We start from the raw sequence: 22,145 nt of genomic DNA, 5'->3' as shown, positions 1-22,145 counted from the left end.
AGACTATGTGCCAGAAGAAATGTAGAGTGAAAGCTATTTTACTGAGGGATTTTTCAGTCTCCAGTAGTTAAGTGTTAGGGGTCTCTCTGTGTATAAAGGCATAAAACTGGAGGATTATTCATGCGACGGGATTACCTGCTATTCAAATTCAACCCATACCTCTCATTTGTGTTCCCTGCTTTAGAAGGTTTGAATGGCATTACAGAATTTGTCTGAAGAAATATGTTTCTCTGTATTTTTTTGACCATATCTTATTTTAATCACCATTTAAGAAATAGTGGTCAAAATTGTTACAAATTTCCTGGAAAATAAATGGCAACTAGAGGATTTGGGGATCAAATATCACTATTTATTCCACTCATGGATGCTCAAGAAGTGCCCTGTAATAAATTATTTGTTATATGATTAAAAATTAGTTAAATATAGGCTTTTGCATTTTTCTGTAATGGCTGGCATTTCCTAGGTGAATTTCGTGCTACTCACACAGCAAGAGGTGGGGTTTCCTACAAGGTTTTTACTGAAGCCACAATCATTAGAAACACCAGAGATCAGGTTGAGACAGTTGTGATGTGCTTTTCCTTATGTTGGTTTGTAAAGTGGAAACCTATTACTTCAGCAGATTACATGATCCCTTTTAATTCTTTTGATCACTTTTTTTTTAAAAAAAGGAAGGAAGGCAGAGTATAAGAATAGCTATCTTACCTGACTCATCACTTGAGAGAGTGTGTGTGTAGGCACTATGATTTCTCTCTATTTGTAATGCAGTGTATCAAAATAGCACTTCTAAAAACAATTCTGTTGCAAATTTTTAGTCTTCTCTATAGTGTTGGTCTGAGAGCATAGATACAGCAATGTGGAAATCTCTTACTGGAGATTATCATATTTTCATCCCTAACTTGCAGAATGGACCAAATGTTGCATTAATTCAAGCTGTAATGCACTGTGCAAATCAACACTATTGTAGGAAAAGATTCTTCCTTTTATTTGTAGACTCAGCTGTTTACCTCTCCCTTGAAACTAATTTTAGCTCACCTGAAACATGCAAATTTTTAATTTTTGTTTGTTTGTTGTTTTTAGGGGAAGGTGGGAGTGGGAGTTGGTTGTGATATTGGCATAGATTTAGCATTTACAGCAGAGGTAGTTTTCATCAATTTCTGACAGGGGAATCAAAGTGTTCTTTTTTGGAAGGAGAGATATTGCTTTCCCGTATAAATGATTGACTATTTTGTGGCAGTAGTCTTTATTTATTTGGCTCTCATCATGAAGAATAGCAAACTTATTCAAAATCTCTGTACATCAAAAATATGTCAATACATAAAACATAAGTACTATTCCATACTACAATCTATGCAAAAAACTATGTTAATAAGATGTGAAGGTTGCGCAGCTGAGAAGTCAGAAAACATAAATGATAAGATTCTAGCAGCCACAGTAACTAAGCCACATTTCACATCCTCTGTATTTTATGAAATGCCTTTGACAACATAAATCAGAAAGAGAAGGTGCTATATATGTGTAACATGGCTCAGTTAATGTTGCTTTTGGAACTTTAACATCTGTATTTTCTGACTGGAGAGTTCCTTAATCATGTAATCTTAGAAGATTTCTTACACTTTTTTTTTTTTTGGTAGGTTGGTTTGGGGCTTTTCTAGGAGAGGAAAATTGCCTGTATTAATACTTGGTTAGCTCTTGTTTTGATTTAAGCTAGAGTAAAAGGCAGTATGTAGAGAGCACCTTATGACAGGTACATATGTGATGCCGTATACATTGCACTGACAAGTGGTGTAGTTGTGCTGCCGTGTACTTTTTGGGGAAAAGAGGATTACAGGCATGTGTGTAAGTCCTGTCCTTTCTGTAGCACTGGGTATGACTGCATTGCAGACTGGCAGACTGCAGTGTCTTGTGAAGACAGTTAAGCTACCTTTTTTAATGAACTGGCTTGTGTACAAGAAGCAGTCTGGCTACAAGAGCGTGGATCTCCCTTTGACCTAATTCACCCTTCTGTGGAGCACGGAAAATTAGCTGAGCACAGCTTTTGGTGTAGGCTCCTGCCAGTATCTGAGTTAGTTTGCAGATCTGTGTGCTGCACTGCAGTCTTCAACATAGGCATGCATTTAATGACTCTGCAAAATCCACTACCTTGCAAGTTTTGGAATGGGGATTATTGTTCTGCGACACAGAAACATGCTTTTTATGCCTTTGCTTCCATGCTCTGGGTCACAGGGTGGACCAGTATCAGGCCTAGTGTTAATATTTTAAAGGCTCTTAATAAGATGTTAAAGTTCATACTTCAGTGTAAAGGCAAGCAGTGTAGGAAAGACAGTAACACAGGTGAACGTTGCGACCAATGTATTGTCAAAAGGTCAAAGCTAAGTGATAAGAAGTAATAGAATTTATAGAATGTATGAATAAAATGCCGTAGCATCAGGATTTCAGATCTACCTCTGATTAATAGCCTTGACATTAACACCCAGCTTTCTACTTGGTTTCCTCTTAGAGTTTTTCCTTTTTTGTCATTCAGTGAGAAGGATTTTTAGCCTTCATTAAGATTGTGTGCACAAGCATGCTGGGGTTGAACATGTTGATTTGAGACAGGAGACCATGCTGCCCTAACTGTGACAGAATATTCTACTGAACATGTGCCAGAGGATTTCCTTATGCTGTATAAGCATATTATATTTTTCTCCTTCCTATAATTCAGCTAAGCATACAGAGGAAGACCTGGGATTATGTGAATTTGAAAGTTTTTGATATGAAACAGACTTTTTTGTTAAGTGTGTGAAAGTCAGGGAGTTAGTTTCCTATTACAGCTTTCTCTTGGTAAGTATGGAGAAGTGCATGGTTTGAATGTTTGGAGGAAAATACTTAGGGTTTGGCAGAGGTCTGACTTTGGAAACCTAAAACTGAAGCAGAAGTTGTTTCGGAAATCACAAGTGTTTTATTTGAATGTTTGATAGGAACTGAGTGACATCTTTCTTTATAGTTATAACTGAATTGATCACTGTAAAATTAAAATAATTAGAATTAAACACTGTAGCCTTTTGTAAAGTGAAGGAATGTGCTGTTTTACTCCTAGTGTAAAGTACCCAGGTAGTAGGGTTTTATTTTTCTGAGAATACCCCTCACTATACATTTTTAAATTCTAATTTCTATGTAATTACAGTGTTACAGATGCTAAGAAAGTGGAATGTTACTGATGATTATATTACTCAGGATGGTACTTGTTTCACAATATTCTATCTCACTGTTCCTCAGCAAAGTTGGCCACTGTAGTGCCACTGTAGAACCAGGTAGTGCCATCCTTTCTTCTGAGTGGCACCCCTGCCCCTGAAGTTCAGTTTTTCTTCTGTCTGTAAGCCGGGCTTAATGCGGATCAGGTCAGACAGACCTGTTTTCCCCAGCTGTGGTCCACAGCTACCAGGTTGTGTTCTTGCCTTCCACAAGTGTCATCCAGGGAAATGGATATCCAATATCATGCCTCACTTTTTGGGCACCCAGTAGATTTCAGGGAGAAGCAGGGATGTAGCCAGGACTCTTCCCCTGTAGTGAGCATGTCATGGTATCTGATGTGTTTGGGTGGATCGCAGAGCGACTTCGCAGAGCTTTTTGTGATAGGGACTATGAAAAGCTTCTTCCATTATTGACTGGATTTAGCCATCAGGATGCTGTAAAAGGACAGTAGCTGCATATTGCTAGTACTATTAGTGTACCTATGCTAACACACTAATTCTGTTACATTTTAATTTTAAAAATTATTATAATGACTCTAATGCTGTCTAATGAGCCTTCTTCTTTGACATCAGTCATGGATTGCGCATGCAAAAATTGCTTGAAACTTCCATTTCTATCAAGGTATTACCTGGAAAAAGAATGCCTGCCACCAGGTCTCTTATTCAAACAAGAATTAAAGATAATGGGCTAAGTTATAGGTTTAGTTGGATTTTCCCCATCTCTTCATTTTGGCTGCCAATTTTGTTCCTTCTATTCTGATCTTTCCTTTGTTTGTGTTCAGAGTGGTGTAATCAGTTATGGTCAGTCATACTTCTCCCAGAATAATGCTGTTTATACTGTGCAAGTCAGATAGTAGTCCAAAGTAATTATTACAGTTTCTGTGCTTGCCTAGAAATAGATTCAAATTCAGGTCTGTTCTCTCTTCAGCTGTCCCCAGAACGTCTGCACTACCACAGGCATGATGAAGTTTGCTAAATTCTTGTCTCCTGCGTTGTGTGGCCACAAAAAATACGAGTCTGAGGGAGAAGGGGAGGGAGGGTTTATTTTATGAAGAAAGAGGATGCTTGGGTCATTCACTCCAAGCATTGTAAGTAATTGGCTTTAGATTTGTTTTGTTCTGGGGAGATTTTAATTAACCTTTTTTTTTTTTTTTTTTTTGTATGCTGTTTAATAAACATTTGTCCATAAGCAGTATCTTGTGATTCCCATCAGTAAAGCAGGATTAATTTGCATGTTGTTGTTTGTTATTTATTTAAATAGCCACAGCCATTATATGGAGTGTTCTGCTAAAGCAGTGGTGATGAGTCTCTGCACTGAAGAGAACAGCATCCAAACATATATGTAGCATTATGATTGTTATTGTATTTTAGGTGGTGGTGTTTGGTTATTTTTCTAAAACAGTTTGAATTGGGAGGATATGGAGGAAAATTCTAATGTAAGTAACTGATATATAAGATCAGAAGAATTGCCTGGTACGCTTTCTGAAACCAGTGTCTGAAAGCAGATTGCTTGGGGAAATATTTAAGAAAATGGAGCAATCTCAGAGCTTTGGCAGTCAAGGTGTTATTGCCTCTTCAGGTTGCTTACATTTGTTACTAAGTATCTTGCAGAGCAAAGTTTCATTGTCTTCTCCGGAGACTCGACTATCTTTTGAAAAGGGTTGAGAAGAAAGTCATGGCTCTATCAGGGCAGATCAAGGATTCATGCAGCCCTGTATATCCTGCCTCCAGTGGAGGCTTTAATTGGATGCCTGGAGGAGAGTCAGAACAAAGCAAGCATGTGGTACTTCCCCCAGTACTTTTCAAGCCTCCAGCTATTTTCACTTCAGGGACTTCCTGAGCCAGATGTGGCTCTATAAATTTGGTAACCCTCAGAGGATGTCTCTTTTGTGAACTTGTCCAGTCTTTGCTTGAGCCCACGTAAACTTTCAGCTTTCAAAACATCAATTTGGCAAGGAGTTCTAAACATCTGCTACCTCTGTGACTAGAAAACCTGTTTCCCTCTTGTTTTGAAATTTGCTTCTGCTATTGAATGCATCCTAATTGTTGGACAAGATGCTTTTGTAGCTTTCCACCATGTTCCTACTTCCTGGTGTCTTTTCCATCCTCAAAGGATTATAGGTGCTTTTTATAGAAACTGTTCTATACCTATGATGATTCTTGTTGTATTTCCCTGAACCTTTTTGTCTGACCCTTCCTAGTAAGTCCAAGAAGTCAGTAGAGAGTGATTTTCTTTTGCTGTGTTGATGTTTCCTAAATCTCATCTTCATTCTTCTCTGTCTTGATTTATCCAGAACAGTCATCAGCGTTACATAGTCTTAAATTACTCAAATCTCTGACTATTCTTTTTCAGCCATACTGCAATTCTCACACACCACGGCAGCTCCAATTTAGAGGCTGTATATGGTCATTAGTAATTCAGCTTTTTAAATTTGATTAGACCTCTGGAGTGATACTTTATGGTCCCTAGCCACTTCTGACTGTTCATTTGTCACTTTATTCCATGAAAAGTTCTATCAGATTCAGAGATATTTATCAAGTCCCTCATAAAGGACTCCAGCATGGGAACACTCCAAGATTTTTCCACAGTACACACTAGAGCCAAAGATTTTGTTAAGCTTCTCTGTGATGGTGTTGTGCTCTCTATCTCCCCTTATACCTTCATCATCATTTGTCATTTCAGACTCTGGCAGACCTCCTACTTCTGATGTGTTTGAAGAAATAAATCATTACTCATTTGATTTCCCTTTTCTAGCTGTTCCAACAGTTCTTTCTGGCCTGTCTTATTATATTTGAAGTGGCAGAGTTTACGGTCTTTTCTGGTTTTACTCATTTGGACCTGGCGCTGGCTTATTGAAGGGGATTGCCTTTTTGCCTCTAGAAAGCTGCAGTGAGCCTTGCTGGTGTCCCTTTGCTCTTATCAAATATTTCTGAATGGGTGGTGAATATTGTTTCTGTGCTTTCCATGTGGTTATTGTTAAACAGCTTTGATGCTGCCAGTCAGATTTCATTTCTCATAGCTGTCTGAGATTCCTTTTAACAAGCTTTTCTCATTTTTTGTGTAGTTACACTTTTTGAAGTTAAGCGCGACAGTAGGAGATTCCTTGGGTTTGATTGTTCCTGTAGGGATGCTCAATTTAACTCCTTTATGGTCACTGATGCACAGTGGTTCTGCAGCTGCAGGATGCAGTAGTAGATGATTCTTGCTGCTCTGGACTGAGCCAAAGGCAGTGGCTCCTCATGCAGGTTCCATAACCAGCAGTTCCATGGAACAACCTTTGAGAGTTATCTGATACTGTGGTCTCAGCTTTGTAGTCTGCTTACTCAGTCTGTCTGGGAGGAGTTGAAATCTCCCCCTAATCAATCTTGTGGTGTGCCTTTTGCTGATCTTGCTAGTGTGCTGCTGTCAGCGTTGTAATCTGGTCATGCATGGTGGTTCCAGCACTCAATCGTCTTTATCTGACCAAGCTCCAGACCTCTGCTGCTTGGTGAGGTGGAGTTTTATTTTGATTAGTTTTTAAATACTATGTAGCATATAATATTACTTCGTTATCAGCTGTCTTCTCCCTGAATTTGTATCCTAGGAAGATGCCTACTAATCACCCCACAAATTTTTTCCTTTCTGCCGTATTTTTTATATAATTACTATTCGTGCCTTTGTTTGCTATATGATGTTCCAGTGATCCAGTCCACCCCTCTTTGTGTAGAAGTCCATGTATTGTTAGAATTTCTTATTGCCACTCTATTTACTCTGCAATCACTGCATGTCCATTTTTCATTCTTTGATTCTTCTCAGCATCTTCACTTGATGTCCCAGAATCTCCATGTCTTCATTTGACATAGCAATACCATGCTTTTTAACCATGTGTTCTTCTAATCCCCTCTTCATTTTAAAATTTCATTTTCTTGTGCTTTATGTGCCAGTGACCTGGCTCCTATGTTCAGTTGAACTCCAGCTCTCCTGTACAAGTATCTTTATTCTAGAAATATTCTGGTTGCTCATGCATCTGATCTTTTGCTTTGTTACCATCTGGTCAATTGGGCATTCAAGTTCTCTCTCTTTTTTTTTTTTTTTTTTCTTTCTTTCTTTCTTTCTAGCTGCCCATATTTTGCTGTCTTGGTATCTTCCTTTTCTTCCTGGTGTAACTGGAACCCAGATGGACCACAGCATAGGTTTCTCCTCAGTATTTCACAGGAACCAGTCCAGGCTCTGTGACCTTTGCAGATGATGGGCAAATCACCGTGTGGTCTTCTGTCAGATCCCAGACTCCAGCTGTCTGTTTGCCTGATGATATTCCAACCCACCCTTTTTAGTTTGCATTATAAAGGCCTCATTTATGCATCACTGGGGAGAGGGTATTTGTCAGAAAGGGTTGCTTTGGTCACAGAAACATTCAACTGCCTGTGAAATGATGGGAAAGGAAATGGGAGCAAAGGCAAAGAGAGCAAGTGCAGGAGTGGGGTTACAGTGCTGACCTTAGGAGTAACCAAGAGGTAGGACTACCAATTTCTGGCAGAAGTAATAGGAGCAGATCAAGTTGCGATAACAAAAACAGCCTAAGCAGGTGTTTAAATTTAATGTTGTACTATTATTACTATTATTATTATTACCTAGCAAATACTGTTGAATGAATATTGTGAATTAACTTTAGGTAGAACAGTGTTTGCTTGTTGAATAAACAGACTTATCGTTGTATGAGAAACTCAGTGGGAATAGTTCAGAGATCAAAGCATTTCGGATGTGCTCAGGTATTTGAGACACTTGCTTAGGGTGGGGATGTGCAGGACCAATGGGAGCTCCATTCTAGAACAGAGAAGTCATGTGCTGCATCTGAAATGGTACTAAAATTTGGGGAAAAGTATGGGTACCTAAAATCAAGGAAATCTGGGCACAATATCAGGAGTCCATTGGAAGTGTGCTCTTTCAAATACCTCGAGAAAATGTCAGTGTCTATTGATACAAGGCTTACACACTAAATCAATGCAGAAAATTTCTCTGACACTGTAATTGACTTGGTTTTGGTTCTAATAGATTTTCAGTGTGTGCAGGTTCTCAGTACATACTACATGTTCCAACTGGTGTTATTTTGTTTTGTTGTTATTTTTTTAAAAAGTATATTTTAGTAGGGGGAGAAAACTAAGAGAGATTGAACTTGACAAAACCAAAATCTTGTCAAACCCCAAGACTTTCCTGTAAGGCTTAAATGCAAACAATAACACCCTAAGGATTGTGGGCAAAACATTAAGTAAAAAAGAGTAGTTGTGCCTTCTTTCCACAATTCAACTTTTGGGTCAGCACATTAGAATGATTCCTCTGTTGATTTGCCTCACTAGTGTGCCCGTAAGAGCAAATATTTCAAATAACTGCTGTGTTTTAAGGATGGGCATTACAGAACCGTGATGTTCAGAAGCATAGCATTTTCCCTAGAAGCTCCCCTGGAAAGAGTAACTATGCAGAGCACTTGGGCTTACTCCTTCTGCTAAGGCAAGAGGATCTAAGGGCTCCCATTAACTGCTGAGTGAAGGGGTCAGACCGCTGGGTCAGGTGTATAGCTGAGAATATCACTTCTGCTGAGGTTGCCATGCGGGTGGGACACAGCTTGATTTCATGTCCTGCTTCCACTCATGAATTTGCTTTGCTTGGCTCTTCCAACAGATCCCACCTCAGTATGGTCAGCAAGGTGTAAGTGGCTACTGCCAGCAGGGCCAGCAGCCGTACTACAACCAGCAGCCGCAGCCCCAGCACCTGCCACCCCAGGCACAGTATCTGTCGCAGGCCCAGCAGAGGTACCAGGCTCAGCAGGTAAGCACTGTCCTTCTCTACTGACAGGCACTCTGGGGCTGGAAGTGTAAAAGGAACCCGTGAGCAATGAGCAAAACTCACACCTCATATTTTCGAGGGAACAGTGCTAATTAAATAGCAATAATTAAACAATAAATTGACCAAAATTAAATAAACATGGAATCAGACCACATCTTTCTGAACGGTCTTCAGGATATATGCACTAATACATCTGCACACATTTTCAGACTTTATGTCGTACCACATCTTTAGAGTAAAGCCAGTGTGAATGTCCCAGCATCTGTGCTTTTAAAAACAATGTAACAACTTCTTGATGAGATGTCAGTGGATGCTGGAGTTTTTCCTTGCTTTTGTGTTGTTGTTTCCTCACAAGACAGACATTGTTGAGAATTCCTGCATCTAGTATGGTCACTGCTGTTTTGGGTTTTTTGTGGAGGAAGGAGTTCAAGGCATTTTGGAGTTGCTTTGTCAAGGGAGCTACTTAAAAGATATTTTAAGTATTATGGATATTACAGCTACTAATTTGAATGCTGTCAGTTTGCACATCCAGTTAGGGAAACCGCACAATCCATTATCCATTGCTGGTTTTGAATTGTGCTCTTTATATTAAGCATTAAAATTAACTTCAAATGATTCTGTTTTTAACAAAGATCAGAAGTGATAATGTATGGGTCTGGTTCCCAGAGCTGGAGAAACACTTGGATTTTAGATACTGAACAAAATGGATGTGCATAGCTGATGCAGCTGAACATGTGGACTCAGTTCTGTCTGCAGTCTCAGCTCTGTTAATCATGGAGAGGTGATCTGGAGATGGAAGGATGAAACTAAAGCATACTCACCATCCTGGGAAATTTAACAAAAGTGAGTTGCTCAAGACTGGATATTAGTGGAAGCATCAGCACTTGCTTCAAATCACTGGGGAATTCTGTCAGGCACGGTTGATTAACATTTTGCGATTATGCTGGTGCAAAGAAATCTTAGCTTGAAATAAAAATAGTGCGTAAAATAAACTAACAAAAGATGCTGGAAGTGGCAATGATACTGGAGACTCCCCTCCTTTGACTTTAAAATAAAGCTATGATAATTCACTGTGTAATTACATGTTAATTTTTCTTCATCTACATTTTAAAATTCCATTGAGAATTAACTTTTTTCATTAAAATGCTGGATGGTTTATGAAATAGAATTCTTAATTGTATCTATGATATTCTTGTAAATGTCACCACATTCTGTCTTTTGGATTATATGCAATTGCAACTTTAAAGATTGCAGTTGTGTCTTTAAATTTAATTTTCTTCCTTTTTTACTTAGCCATTAAATGCTTGATTTCTCTATGACTTGAAAATACTGTTCATAAGCATCGTGGTAAAGTCTCAGCAGATAAAGACCTAGTAATATGTCCTATAAGATAGAAGAAACACTGCTGCTCTAGTGTCTACATATCACAGTATATGAAATTGAAATGGGTTTTTTGCTGCCTTGGACACCTTGTCATGTTATAAATATACTATCAGTTGAACGGATTGAATATTTTGGTTTAAAAAAATATATAAAACATTCAAACTTTATAGGCCTTAAGAGTAACAAGGTACGGATTTATCTGTTGATATGTGTTCCAATTACATCATTTGCTATCATAGCTGGGAAAGAGAAGGTTTGTGCAGTGAGGTGAGAGGGATCATAGAAGGATGAAAGTAAAATTTGAGTAAAGCTTTCCATATATTTTGAATTTCTGAGAACTGGGATGAAGAGAAAGGCAGGGGCAGATTCACAGGTAAAAGATACCAGCCTTGATGTAGCCAAATTCACTTTTTGAGGATTTGAACTGACACTGAAGGACAGTCAAAATCCAGGCTCCAAGGCTGATACAGGCATCTTAGGAAGGTCAGTAGGCATTTTTTTGCCACAGTCTGCAAGGTGAGATGATGCATTAGGTCCTCACCAATACAGCTTTGCAGTTGGTAGTCCTTTCTGTGAGAATTTTACCTGAATTCTTGATGGTTTATGAATGGCTGTAGTGGTCAGCCTCTTAAGTTTTGGACTCTGATCCCAGGTTCTGAATTATATGATAATTTCACTGTGTAATTGGAATATTTGTGTGTAGATGGGACCATTTTGTATGAATAATAAGTAGTTCTAAAGCACCTTGGGGCTTGCTTCTTTCCTGATCTCCAGATCGGTTCCGTAGCTGCTCTTCCCCCTTTCTCAAGAAGAATCAGCAGGTGAACACTTCTTCTGTCATGTTTCTCTGTAAAACCTCACCACTGTGCACTTTCCCATTCTTTGAGAACTGCTCATCTAGGAAACAATTCCTAACACAAGAAATTGAAGTTTATATTTCTGACACTTCAGCAGAAGTGTTACTTCTGTGCTGGTAATGCATAGTAGAATTACCATCAAGTGGTAACCAACGTGAAATACAAAAATTAATTCTAAACAAAAACCAAAAAAAGTTGGAAGCATATGTTAAATTCTGCTGCTGACAGAAAAAAATTACAAACTGTGCTTACTTAAGCATACATATCCCTGCTTATATGAGACTGATTACCTTGGAAAAATAAAGAATTATAATTTATTTGATTGACGTTTTAGCAAGAAAAATAGGAGTAGGTACTTGTTTAGTTTTAGGAGAGGTACCAGTTTGGGGATGTGGGTGAGAACAGAGCCAAACTCACCTCAGGGGCACAATGGAAGGTCAAGAAGCAACAGGGACACACTAAGAAAGGGGATGTTGCAACTCTCTAAAAGAAACAAACAAACTCAAAAATTATAAACCCCCACAAAATTCCAGAGAGACTACAATCTGCATCACTGGAGAAATTCAACTAGACAAAGCCCCCAAGCACCCTGTTCTTGCTAGGCTTGCTTTGAACTGGAGGTTTGACTATATGACCTCTCTCTGAAGGTCTCTTCGAATATATATGATTGTGTTGCTGTGACTTAAAACTGGCTTTACATTTTCTAAACACAATTTTAAAATCAACTGCAGAATCCAGTATTACCTGTTGCACCAGTTGGTGTATCTTTCTTATTTCTGCTCCTAAAAATATCAGTACATCCTGTTTATATAATCCTGTCAATTAGAAAGCTGAGGTAGTTTCAGTCATACAATCTGTCATCCTTTCTGTCTGTCATCCTTAGTTTTGTTCTTTCTTTTCAGCTTGCAAATTAATTTCCTTTGTTTTCTATATTCTTCATTAACCTTTTTTTTTTTTTTTTTTCTATATTGATTTTGTGATGTGAATGTGATTGAATTGGTTTTGCTTCAGGAGGAAGAAGAGAATTGCTAGACTGGGGAAAGAAGGCTTCTCTAATTTGCCTTCTTTTCCTGTCTGTATTTTCTTTATTTCCCTTGTAGATTTATGTCAAGCTACTTGTTTTGGAGATTATAAAGCTGAAAATAGTGTTTATTCTGTCTGGATGATGGACTTTTTCTTGCCACCAGATTCCTTTTATGTAAAACCCCATAGTGTGATGATCTGGGTATTCTGTTATAGGGAGAAAAATGATGTGAAATTTCTTGCAGACGATGTTTTATTTTTGCTCTTTTAGACACATTGTGAGCGAGCTCCTGAGGTCAGGTATAACTCTGTGTTGTGCCTTAGAATTGGTGCTCGTCTTCATTTCTCACATATTGTGGAAGTGTGAAGCCATTGCTGTTTTTCCTTGACTCATTTGAATTCAATATGCAATCTTGTCTTATAAAAGTAAACAGCTAAAACAATTTCTGGGACTGTTCCAGTGACTTGTGACTTTCATTCTTCTAATAAGCATAGATGGGAAGGAGGAGAATGAGATTTATTTGAATGTTTGAACTGTTAAGTTGTTTAGATCTTTGTTAAATTGATTGCATGGTAGGCAGAAAGGGAGTTTCATAAGAGGTGATTTGATAGTAATACTGGCACAGTTTACTATAGAACCATATTGTAAGCCAGCATCAGTCATCCCCTCTTCATATCAGGAACCTGCTGTGTAAAAACCATTAAAGGAAGAGCTTTGTTTTAAGCAAATTTATTGCAGTAGCAGATTCATTAATCATTAGATATTGCCAGTAGATGTAGATACTGCCTTGGTTTTTTTTTTTTTTTTTCTTTAACTTCTTTTTACCTTTACTGCTCTTCAAAAGAAAAAAGAGGAAGAAAGATGTGCTATACTACTATAGTGTTGCCCTTGGCAGAGCTTTTCATCTTGAAATGGCATATAAATGAATAAATGCTTCGCTTGTTTTTGCAGTTTTAAATCTTTTGCCATAAGTAGAAGTGATATTTTGTTCAAGAATGTCATGTAATTGCAAACTTAAACTGTCATCATTAAACATTATTTTGTTAAGATAGTGTGATGTATATTTTTGGTTATTATGGTTTCCAACTGGCTTGTAAACAGCCATGTTTATATATTTCCTTGCTTTATGTAGCATGTGTTCATATGTATCGAGATAGAATTGTGCCTTTAAGCTTTATTGTGTTATTTTATGAATTGGGACCATATAGATTTTTGACAGATGAAATGGATCTGCAAAATAGTTATGGTCTCACTCTTAGTTAAACAAAAACAGTGATTTTATTCTACACCTACTGCTGTTATCCTGAATGAAGTCATCTTTTGTTTTACACCTTCCTGGAAACTCACTGCTTGCAAGTTTCCAGAATAAAATGCTGATCCTTTTTCTCACATACAGGCATAAGATTAAATGGGCAAAAAGTCCAGGTCCTTGAGGTGGGGCATGTATGTGCCCTTTTCTGGGGCATTGGTCATTCTGGTTAACCGTGTGCACAAAGAGTTTGTGTGTGTTTGTACATCATTTGTTGTGGTTACTATGGGTTTTTCTAAGTAGCTCAGGCTCACTCTTTAGTCTGCTTTTACTTAAAAGGAGAAAGTGTTTTATAAACAAGCAAACGAACAACACTCTCTCACTGTCTCACAGGTTTTATTAGGTGTTCTAAAAGCTAGACAAAATCTTGTTTGCCCCCTCCCAGAATAATATACCTTACTTACTGATCTTGGCAAGATTTTTTTCCAACTCAAACTGTATAGGACAAATAAAGAGCAAGATTAACTGGTGGGTTTTTTTTTTCCTGAGACTGGGCCAGGGGATAAATACAGTTTAGGCCAGTAGGAATTTGTGAATTCTTTTAGGAGTCCCAGGTAGAAAGGCATCGGAAGCAGGAAGGCCATATATATGAGGAGGTGGGAAGCATCTCTGGTGACACCTTGGTCAGTCTCTCCAGGCAGAGGGTTGCAGACCACTGATGCTTCCATAAGGGACTTCTATGTTTCCCTGAACTGGGATCAGTGGTTGGAATCACTCTCAGTTTTAAGCCTGAGATGATGATGAGAAAGTTCTTTCGCAGACATCTGTTTCTAGTGTTGAGTCAGTGCAAGGTAGGACAGATAAAACATTTCCTGATTTAAAACAGTCTTCGAAAATGTGAACAAAATGTGAAACTAATTAATCTGTTTTCATGTCCAATCTGTATGACTGTCATGAAAACAGAACAAATTGTATTGTGGCAAAATGCACCAAATTATTAAAGTGATTTTGATACAATGAAGATGAAGTATTGTTTTTAAATTCAATGTGAACTGCTAAAGTTCTTTAAACAGTATAATAAGCAACATGTTAATTATCATTGTCAAGCTGTTTTGGGGTGTAACACTGTACAAAAATAGTATTGTAATAATAGGAACAACTGCCGTACATGCAAATATCAAATTCACAAGTAAGTAATACAGACAGTCCTCAGTGAGTCCAAATTGGTATACCTCAATGCAATTACTCTTTATAGTAAAATCTTCACTCTTAACCTACTAGAAATTGGCACAGAATTAGCAGGCAACTGTACTGTAGTTTAGTCTCAAATCCTTCAGACTTAAATTTAAATTTGTTTTAAGGACTATCATACAGCTGTGCATGTCTTAAAAATTGTAATAAAAATCATTTGTCCTTCTGTCCTTTTTAAACTTCTGTGTCTGTAATCATTCTACCACTAGATGAGTGGTTGCACTTAATATTTGTTGGGTTATGAACCACAAGAAATCTGGGAAAGAACAAGCTTGTATGTTAATATGACATTTGCTGCCAGGCATATAGGAAAGTATTATTTGTGGAAGTTGGCTGTTACAGTTATATGGGAACTCATAATCAAATTTAATGTTTAGAAGAGATAATTGCCTGCTGTCAGCAGCAGTGGTTGACACCACTGCTTGTTGTGTACCATAAATCCTTCATGGCTTTTGTCATCTCAGCAACAGAGATGCCTAGTGCTCAGTGTACACTCACTCCATTCTGAAATGCTGGACTTGTTTTTAGCTTAGGAGCAATTATATTCTTCCCAGAGTGAAGAGGTACTAGGGGGAAGTAACGTAAAATATTTAATCCCAGGCTCATGACATTAAGAACTCATATGGGTCTAGATCTAGATACAGACAGACAGATATACTTTGCCAGCCATTTCAGCCTCTCTTAATGGGGGGAACTGACATGGGGGACAAGGAACACCAATAGTATTTCTTTGTATGACACCAATAGTATTTCTTTGTATGAAGGCCTCAGTTTTGGTACACTGAACCTTCTGTTGCAACGTGCTTCAGAGAGGTCAGAGAGATACCAAAAGGCAGAGTGCAATATTGACTTGCATCTGTAGTAAAACTTGATTGGCCTTGGGGAGAGCAGGGAAGGGGAGCAGGCTTTCAGCAAATGGCTTCCAAACTCACACATCACAACTTAAATCCTAGCTTCTAGTCAAGCCACCAGTGACCAGCACCTGCTGAACACTGATATAAGAGCTGTTGAAATACTATAGGAACCATATTGAACTTGTGCATAAAACTGATTTATCCTTTTTAAGCCTTTTTTAAGCACATTATATTTTCAGGAAGGACAAGAGGAGTTTGAACCCTTGTAGGTTCAATGAGTACTTAACTGATTGAAATCTTTGCCTGTTAGATCTCTGCTTTTATAAAGTCTTACTTCATAATCATGATGTTGCTATGATAGCAAATAAGTGTTAAGCATAAGGCTATTTATCTGTGGAGGTTACTTAGCTCAGCTCAGGAGTTCAGTGAAACTGACTCCTGTGCTACATCTTCTCCCAGTAGTGGGAATGGCTGATTATTGTCCATTTGGGGACTGCTCTGTTTGCTCATCATTGCTTATATCATTCCAGGAAATGTGTCAAACCTCTCTCTTTTTTTCCTCAGTGATTTCTCTCTGTATTTATTAGATCACAATAGATGCTACCTTGTCAGACTTGGAGAATAATCTTCCAGAGCCAAGTAGCTAGAAGGAATAGAGTCAGGCAGAAGAAGAAAGTATAATTGTCTGTAAACTCACACCTGAGCACAAACACAAAATTGAGGGCATAGCACAGAGCAGCAGTCACAGCAGCGCAGGCTTGTTTTTGCTGAAGGCTTGTTGACCAAACCCTAAAATCTGCATTCAGATTTAGAGAAGACTTTCTTGGCCCTGTTATTTTACAGAGAGTGTTTACAGAGATTGTGATCAACTTATGCAAATAAAAATCCAACTCCAGTCTGTTAGGCCTGAAGCTGTTAAAGTTAGCATGTATTACTATCCCTTACACATAGCTGTCTTTATAGTAACTTGGATTTGTTAAGTGATACTACTGGGAAAGGAGAAGTACTTTATCTTGCAAAGTGGTACCACTATTCATGTATAAAATGCAGCAGGCTTGTTTATACTCCTGTTTTATAATCTTCCAAAGGACTGTCAGTGAAAGAATTTGTTTGCCTCTGAGTTGTCTCAACAACTGAACAGCACCTTCAGTTTCAAGTTCCTTCATTGTAATTAAACATTTTTTCAGTATATATGTTCTTTTGCTGTCTCCATCTCTTAATGGTTTTCTGCTGAAAGCAGGCTTTTCCATTTGAAGGGGGAATTCTGAAGGTCACCTTTCTTTTCCTGAGAAACCAGCAAGTGCACCTCTTCAGGCATCTGCTGCTGATGGGGGTTTGATGATACCTGGCTGGATAGTCAGAGGAGATAGGTCAGCGCACGTTGCAAACCTGTTTGGCAGGAATGTTCATGACCACCTGTATCCTGCTGGTTTTTAATTTTTATTCCTGTGTTTTTCTATCATTCTGAGCCTGGAGATATGTTGCAGCTTTTGTGCTTGAAAGATACGCAATGCTGAAAGGACTGAGTCTTGATTTTTTTTCATGCACTAAAATGAAGTTAGCATACAATATCATAAAGAAACTCTGGCAATAAAAACCTCCCTTCAGCTAAATTGGAAAGAGAGAAAACTTAATCTCCTAGGAAAAGGGAAGTCCTGTTTTGCTGCTTTAATTTTAAGTGATCAGTTACTTACATGCAGTCAGTTTGTAGATTTAGTGAGCAGTGTCTTATGTCCATAACAAAAATCTTCACAAAGTATTCTAGTGCAAAAAGCAGGGGTGCTGAGTCATTTGTTCAAACTAAGAACTTCAGTATTTATAAGTAAATAATCTTAGAAGGAAACATTTTTCAGCTCAGCTGCAAAAACTATGTAAAATATATCATGGATTTGGTATGCTATGCTTAGAGAAAGGTCTTTTTAACGAGTTTAGAAACACACTAAGATATACGTGTCCAAATATATTTCTTAAAAGTTTTCAAATCAGTGGTTTGGCTTTGATCCACAAAGTGTTGTTGTTGTTATGATGGTGATATTATTTAAAGTTTCTGAGTTCTGATTTCTCACAGTATTTAAATCACAGAAGGTTAATTAAAGCAGTTCTTTATTTTGCAATTGCTTTAGAATATTAACCTCACAAACCCTGCATTAAATCAGTGAAGTGACAGAATTGCATTTGCTTTATAAAATAACTCTATAAGAGCAAAGAAAAGCCATCTATAGTTCAGTGCCATTAATTGCTTGGCATTTAGATATTAGCATAGGAGTCAATTAATTAACTTGATAGTAACACTACTGGAATGCAGGCTGATAAAAACTATTTTCTTTTAGGTGATTAGTGATCATAACTATTGTTGCTACCCTTACCACTCTCCTTACTACTCAGGGAAGGTTTTCTTTTAATGTTATTCTGAGAGCTAAATTAATATCCCAGAAATAATTTTATCCATGCCTTTGAAATGTAGCAGTAAGTTAAACAGAATCATGAATTTATCAGAAGATACCTGATCATGTAATTGTTATTTATTTTATGACCCACTAATCTGATGGCTGTTAATTGACAAAAGTTATGCAGGCAAATATTTTAGAATATAAAGGCATAAATGCTGTTCTAAGAAAAATTCTAAAATGCAAATAGAATAGCATTCTGAATTAAGTAATCATGTTGTAAAGTCTAAAAACTACTAATAAATCTAAGTGGTTGGGTGTCTTTTTTTTTTTTTACTATTTGTTCTGTTTGGTTGGTTGGTTCAGTTTTGTAGTTCTGTATGTTTGAGCAGCGTATATTTCCAAATTTCAGTGGTCTTGTAAATTGCACCTCATGGCCAGTTACAATATAGCAGTATTCTCTTACGGCCTTTAAATTAACACACATTATTTTCCTCAGCGGTAGGGAAAATAAGTTTGTTAATATTCCTGGCATAAAATCTAACACTGCATTTTTTTGGCTGCATGCATTTTCTTTAATAATTGAAGCTGTTCAGTATACATATATTTGGTTTTATTTTCTGTATTTTGCATTGGGATTTTGTTGTAGAGACAATGAATTATCTGAATATTGACCAGCATATATTTCATATGCATTCATTATCCTTTCCAGGACTGTAGTAGGATTTTGAATAGATCTTGGAGCATGCAACTGAATTGTTACAGGGTGTTTTAGTTGTTGCACTCAGATATGTACAACAAAGAATGAAGTAGCAAATCAAAATAAATAAGATACCACTTAAAAAACAAGTTTACCTTTGCATGTTGACAAAACTACTTGGTGTTTATGTTGCAGAAGATAGGAGAACAACTGTTGGTCTTGGTGAGCTGTCCCTCAATATATTAAGCTCTGGAAGAACACAGCCTCTCTCTTTGTGTCTTCCTCATGTTTATCCCTGACTGCCAAGAAGCTATCTTCCACATGCGTGTTTGTAGGTAGAAAGCTAAATAACCAGCTATAACCAGTCTGGGATTTGGGTCTCTGTAGAATTCATGAAGATTGTTCTCCTTCACCCTCACAAAAAAGAGGATCATTTTTGTTTTATTACCTAGTAATCCTTTACCAGTTTTTAATGAATATCACTGTTTTTTCACTGCTCTATTAAAGAGTAGTCAGGGGTCTGGTCTCAGAGTTTTAAGTTTTCACTTCTTTCATTTGTCCACCATCCTCTTACCCCCTCTTCCTACCACTCCCAGCACCAGCCCAGCTGGGAATATTTTCTTTTGAGAAATTGTGGTGTGGTGATGGTGGTGAAGACTTTCCTATCTCAAAAGAATAAAGAAATAGTTTACTGCTGTTGGTTTAAACTGTTGTATTTTGCAGTCCATTGAATTGCTTCTACTGCTGGGTACTTATTTTTGGAAATTATTGTTCTTTTCCCACTCCTTGGACTAAGATATTGTTCCATGTGGTGGGCTGGATTTAAAGATTTTTGCACAGATAACTCTGTGTCTTCACAGACTGCAGAAAAAGAGAGGATGGTAATGCAGCTAATTTTCTCCTTCCAGTAGCCAGCCTCAAATGCTTTCACATACTGAAAAACCAAAGTTAACCAAAACAGTAGAGACCAGTCGAGAATACCTTCTTTACCAAGTTTATTGCAGACTTTTTTGCATCTGAGCTTCAGTTCTCTCTCCTATGATTGTACTGTTGATAAAATAGTAGGTAAATCTCCTCCCAGTTTTTATTTAAGGGCTCTCTTAAATAAGGTGTCACTGGACTGTGATATAAATTGTCTGTTATATGATATAGCTTTATATATGAGGGACAGGGGCTAGGAAGCAAACCTCTCTATTCTGTTTTTTTTTAAATGTAACCTCAGTGATGTTTTGCAGCCCTTCCTCACTGATTTGCAGGTTTTCATGAGCCTTTAGATGAAGTCCTGGCTTCTACCTCAAAGCACAGACACAGACGTGCCCCTAAGAAAACATTGAAGTAATGTTTCCCAGTCTTGAGTGAGGAAGTCTCATCCTTGGGTACCTAGCTCGATTAGCCTAGAGGTAGCAGCTGCTCTCGGTGCAGCTTTTCTCTTTATTCTGTAAGCTGGCTTCAGGCTTTCAGCTCTGCTGTAAGCTGCGGGCAGTGCTCTGACCTCATTTCTGCCAGTGAGCCGTATGCTTGGGAGAGCTTCCTCAGCAGCAGCAGGCAGTCTGGGGCAGGCTGCTGCCCTCTGGGGCACAGAGCCCCCCAGCTCTCTGCTTCTGCAGCAGCTGAGTTGAAAGAAACGGCAGGTTCTAAATCCTGCCTCTCTCCCACCTTTTGCCAGGTTTAGCTGTTTCTTTGGGGTGCAGAGCTGTTCCTCAGCCCAGCTTCACATCTCGGGTCTGCTGAAGCGGTGCATTCCTCCTGGAATTTTAGGAAGGACTAGTGTGGCAGGGCAGGATGCTGGATGGCACAAAATCTGTAAGTCACCACATTAACATAGTAGTTTGTCCCAAGTGACTGTAAAGAATAGAATATGCAAAACCAACCAGGCCCCTTTTTTAAAAAACTTTTTTGTTCTGTTTTGTTTTAAATATAGCTTTGTCAGTGAAAAAATGGCAGGGAGAGGAAGGAGGGGGTGTAGAAAATGAAAGCGTGGTTGGACTGTCAAGCCTTGTGGGTTTTTTAGGAATAGTCCAAAGAACATGAGAAAATGCATGGAAATAAAATGATCATTTTACCCCCTCATTTCCAAGTTACATTTCTCAGATTACTTCTTTGGACTCTCTCTCATCTCTTTATTTACACTGGAGCTTTAGATCTGTAGAACAAAATCCTACCTTTTTTTGCCTGTAAATGAAGAGCTAACAGCTGTTTATCAGGTTGTGCAGTGTACAACAGTCACATTTTAATACAAACATCAAACTGGCCTATTTTTCTTGTGGCATGTTACAAGTATGAGAGTGGAAAACGAGAAGAAATGTCTTGTTTCTGATTAAATCCACTATTGATATGCTCTGTGATCCATGGAATGCAATAGTGGTGAAAGAGAAAAGCAAGATAAGGCTTTCTGAGAATGATTTCATCTTGGAGCTCTTCCTGCATCACTTGCTTAATGTGGCTCCTGGAGGCCATGTAGCAAGACACATGTGAAAATGGACTAGAGCGTTGAGGAAGAAAGACCCTTCTGGCTTGTTAGTTGGCTCAGGTTACCTAATATGCAACTAGAAGATGTGTTGTCCAAACAAAAAATCTTCCTGTAAGATGTGGGGAGGTTTTTTTGACCCTGTCTGTGCTTAAAATGTTTTCAGTGTATTCTACAGCAAAAATCTTTTGACAGTTAGGTAGTCTGACTTGCTAATAACTTCTGGAAAATTCTGATGAGCTGACCCTCAATAATATATTTGCTTACCTAAGTATCTTTTGCATCAACTGCTTCATAGTGTATTTTTTTTCTTCCCTCTGCAGTGCCTTATGACGTAACTTAGATGTCATTTCATGACAACTGGGATCGTGAAGCAAGAAAATTATGTTATCATTGCCATTTTTTTTTTAAATCAGCCTAACAAAGGACGTCTAGGAAATAGTAAGTTTTAGAAAGAAACCACAGATATCTTGGAAGGGACAGTATCAATAACATTTTAGGAAGGTGATGAGGTATCTTATGGACAATGATTGGTCTGCACTTGAGGCATGCAAACTGGCAGGTTTTTCACTTGTCTCCATGTACATGGTAGGATTTTTCTCTTACAGATTAGTTATGATTTCTGGTTTAATTTCTCCTCTTCGAAAAGGAAGGGGCTATTTTGGCAAGATTCTGAAGTTGTTGATTTCCTTTAGTACCTGTAAAGATGTTCAAGACCAAAGTTAACTTGATGAGGCAGAGTATCATCTTTGTTTCTGAGGGCATGTTCCAGTGCTGGCTTGACTGTGGGCAAATGATAACGACCTGAAAGAGCTGCAGTTGCTGCTTGCTGGTCCCACTGACATAGCAGGCAGCAAAATAGTGTCAGTGTGTTGCAGGAGATGCCAACCTGCTGATTGCCATTGTTCAGAACTGCTGCTTT

General features: G+C 38.1%; 1 protein-coding gene across 3 annotated transcripts in view; it reads left to right on the top strand.

Annotated features, from left to right (window-relative positions):
• ARID1B (AT-rich interaction domain 1B) overlaps nucleotides 1-22,145 on the top strand; it is a 326,328-nt gene that overhangs the window by 72,708 nt on the left and 231,475 nt on the right. For all 3 annotated transcript variants that reach the window (XM_053937249.1, XM_053937248.1, XM_053937250.1), the window contains exon 3: nucleotides 8,887-9,033. In XM_053937249.1, the coding sequence (XP_053793224.1) occupies nucleotides 8,887-9,033 (147 nt within the window). The remainder of the gene's footprint in view (nucleotides 1-8,886; nucleotides 9,034-22,145) is intronic.

This window comes from Vidua chalybeata, chromosome 3 (assembly GCF_026979565.1).
Source record: "Vidua chalybeata isolate OUT-0048 chromosome 3, bVidCha1 merged haplotype, whole genome shotgun sequence".
NCBI classification, from domain to species: domain Eukaryota; kingdom Metazoa; phylum Chordata; class Aves; order Passeriformes; family Viduidae; genus Vidua; species Vidua chalybeata.
The sequence above is the reverse complement of the archived record's forward strand: the minus strand, read 5'-3'. Positions and strand labels throughout refer to the sequence as shown.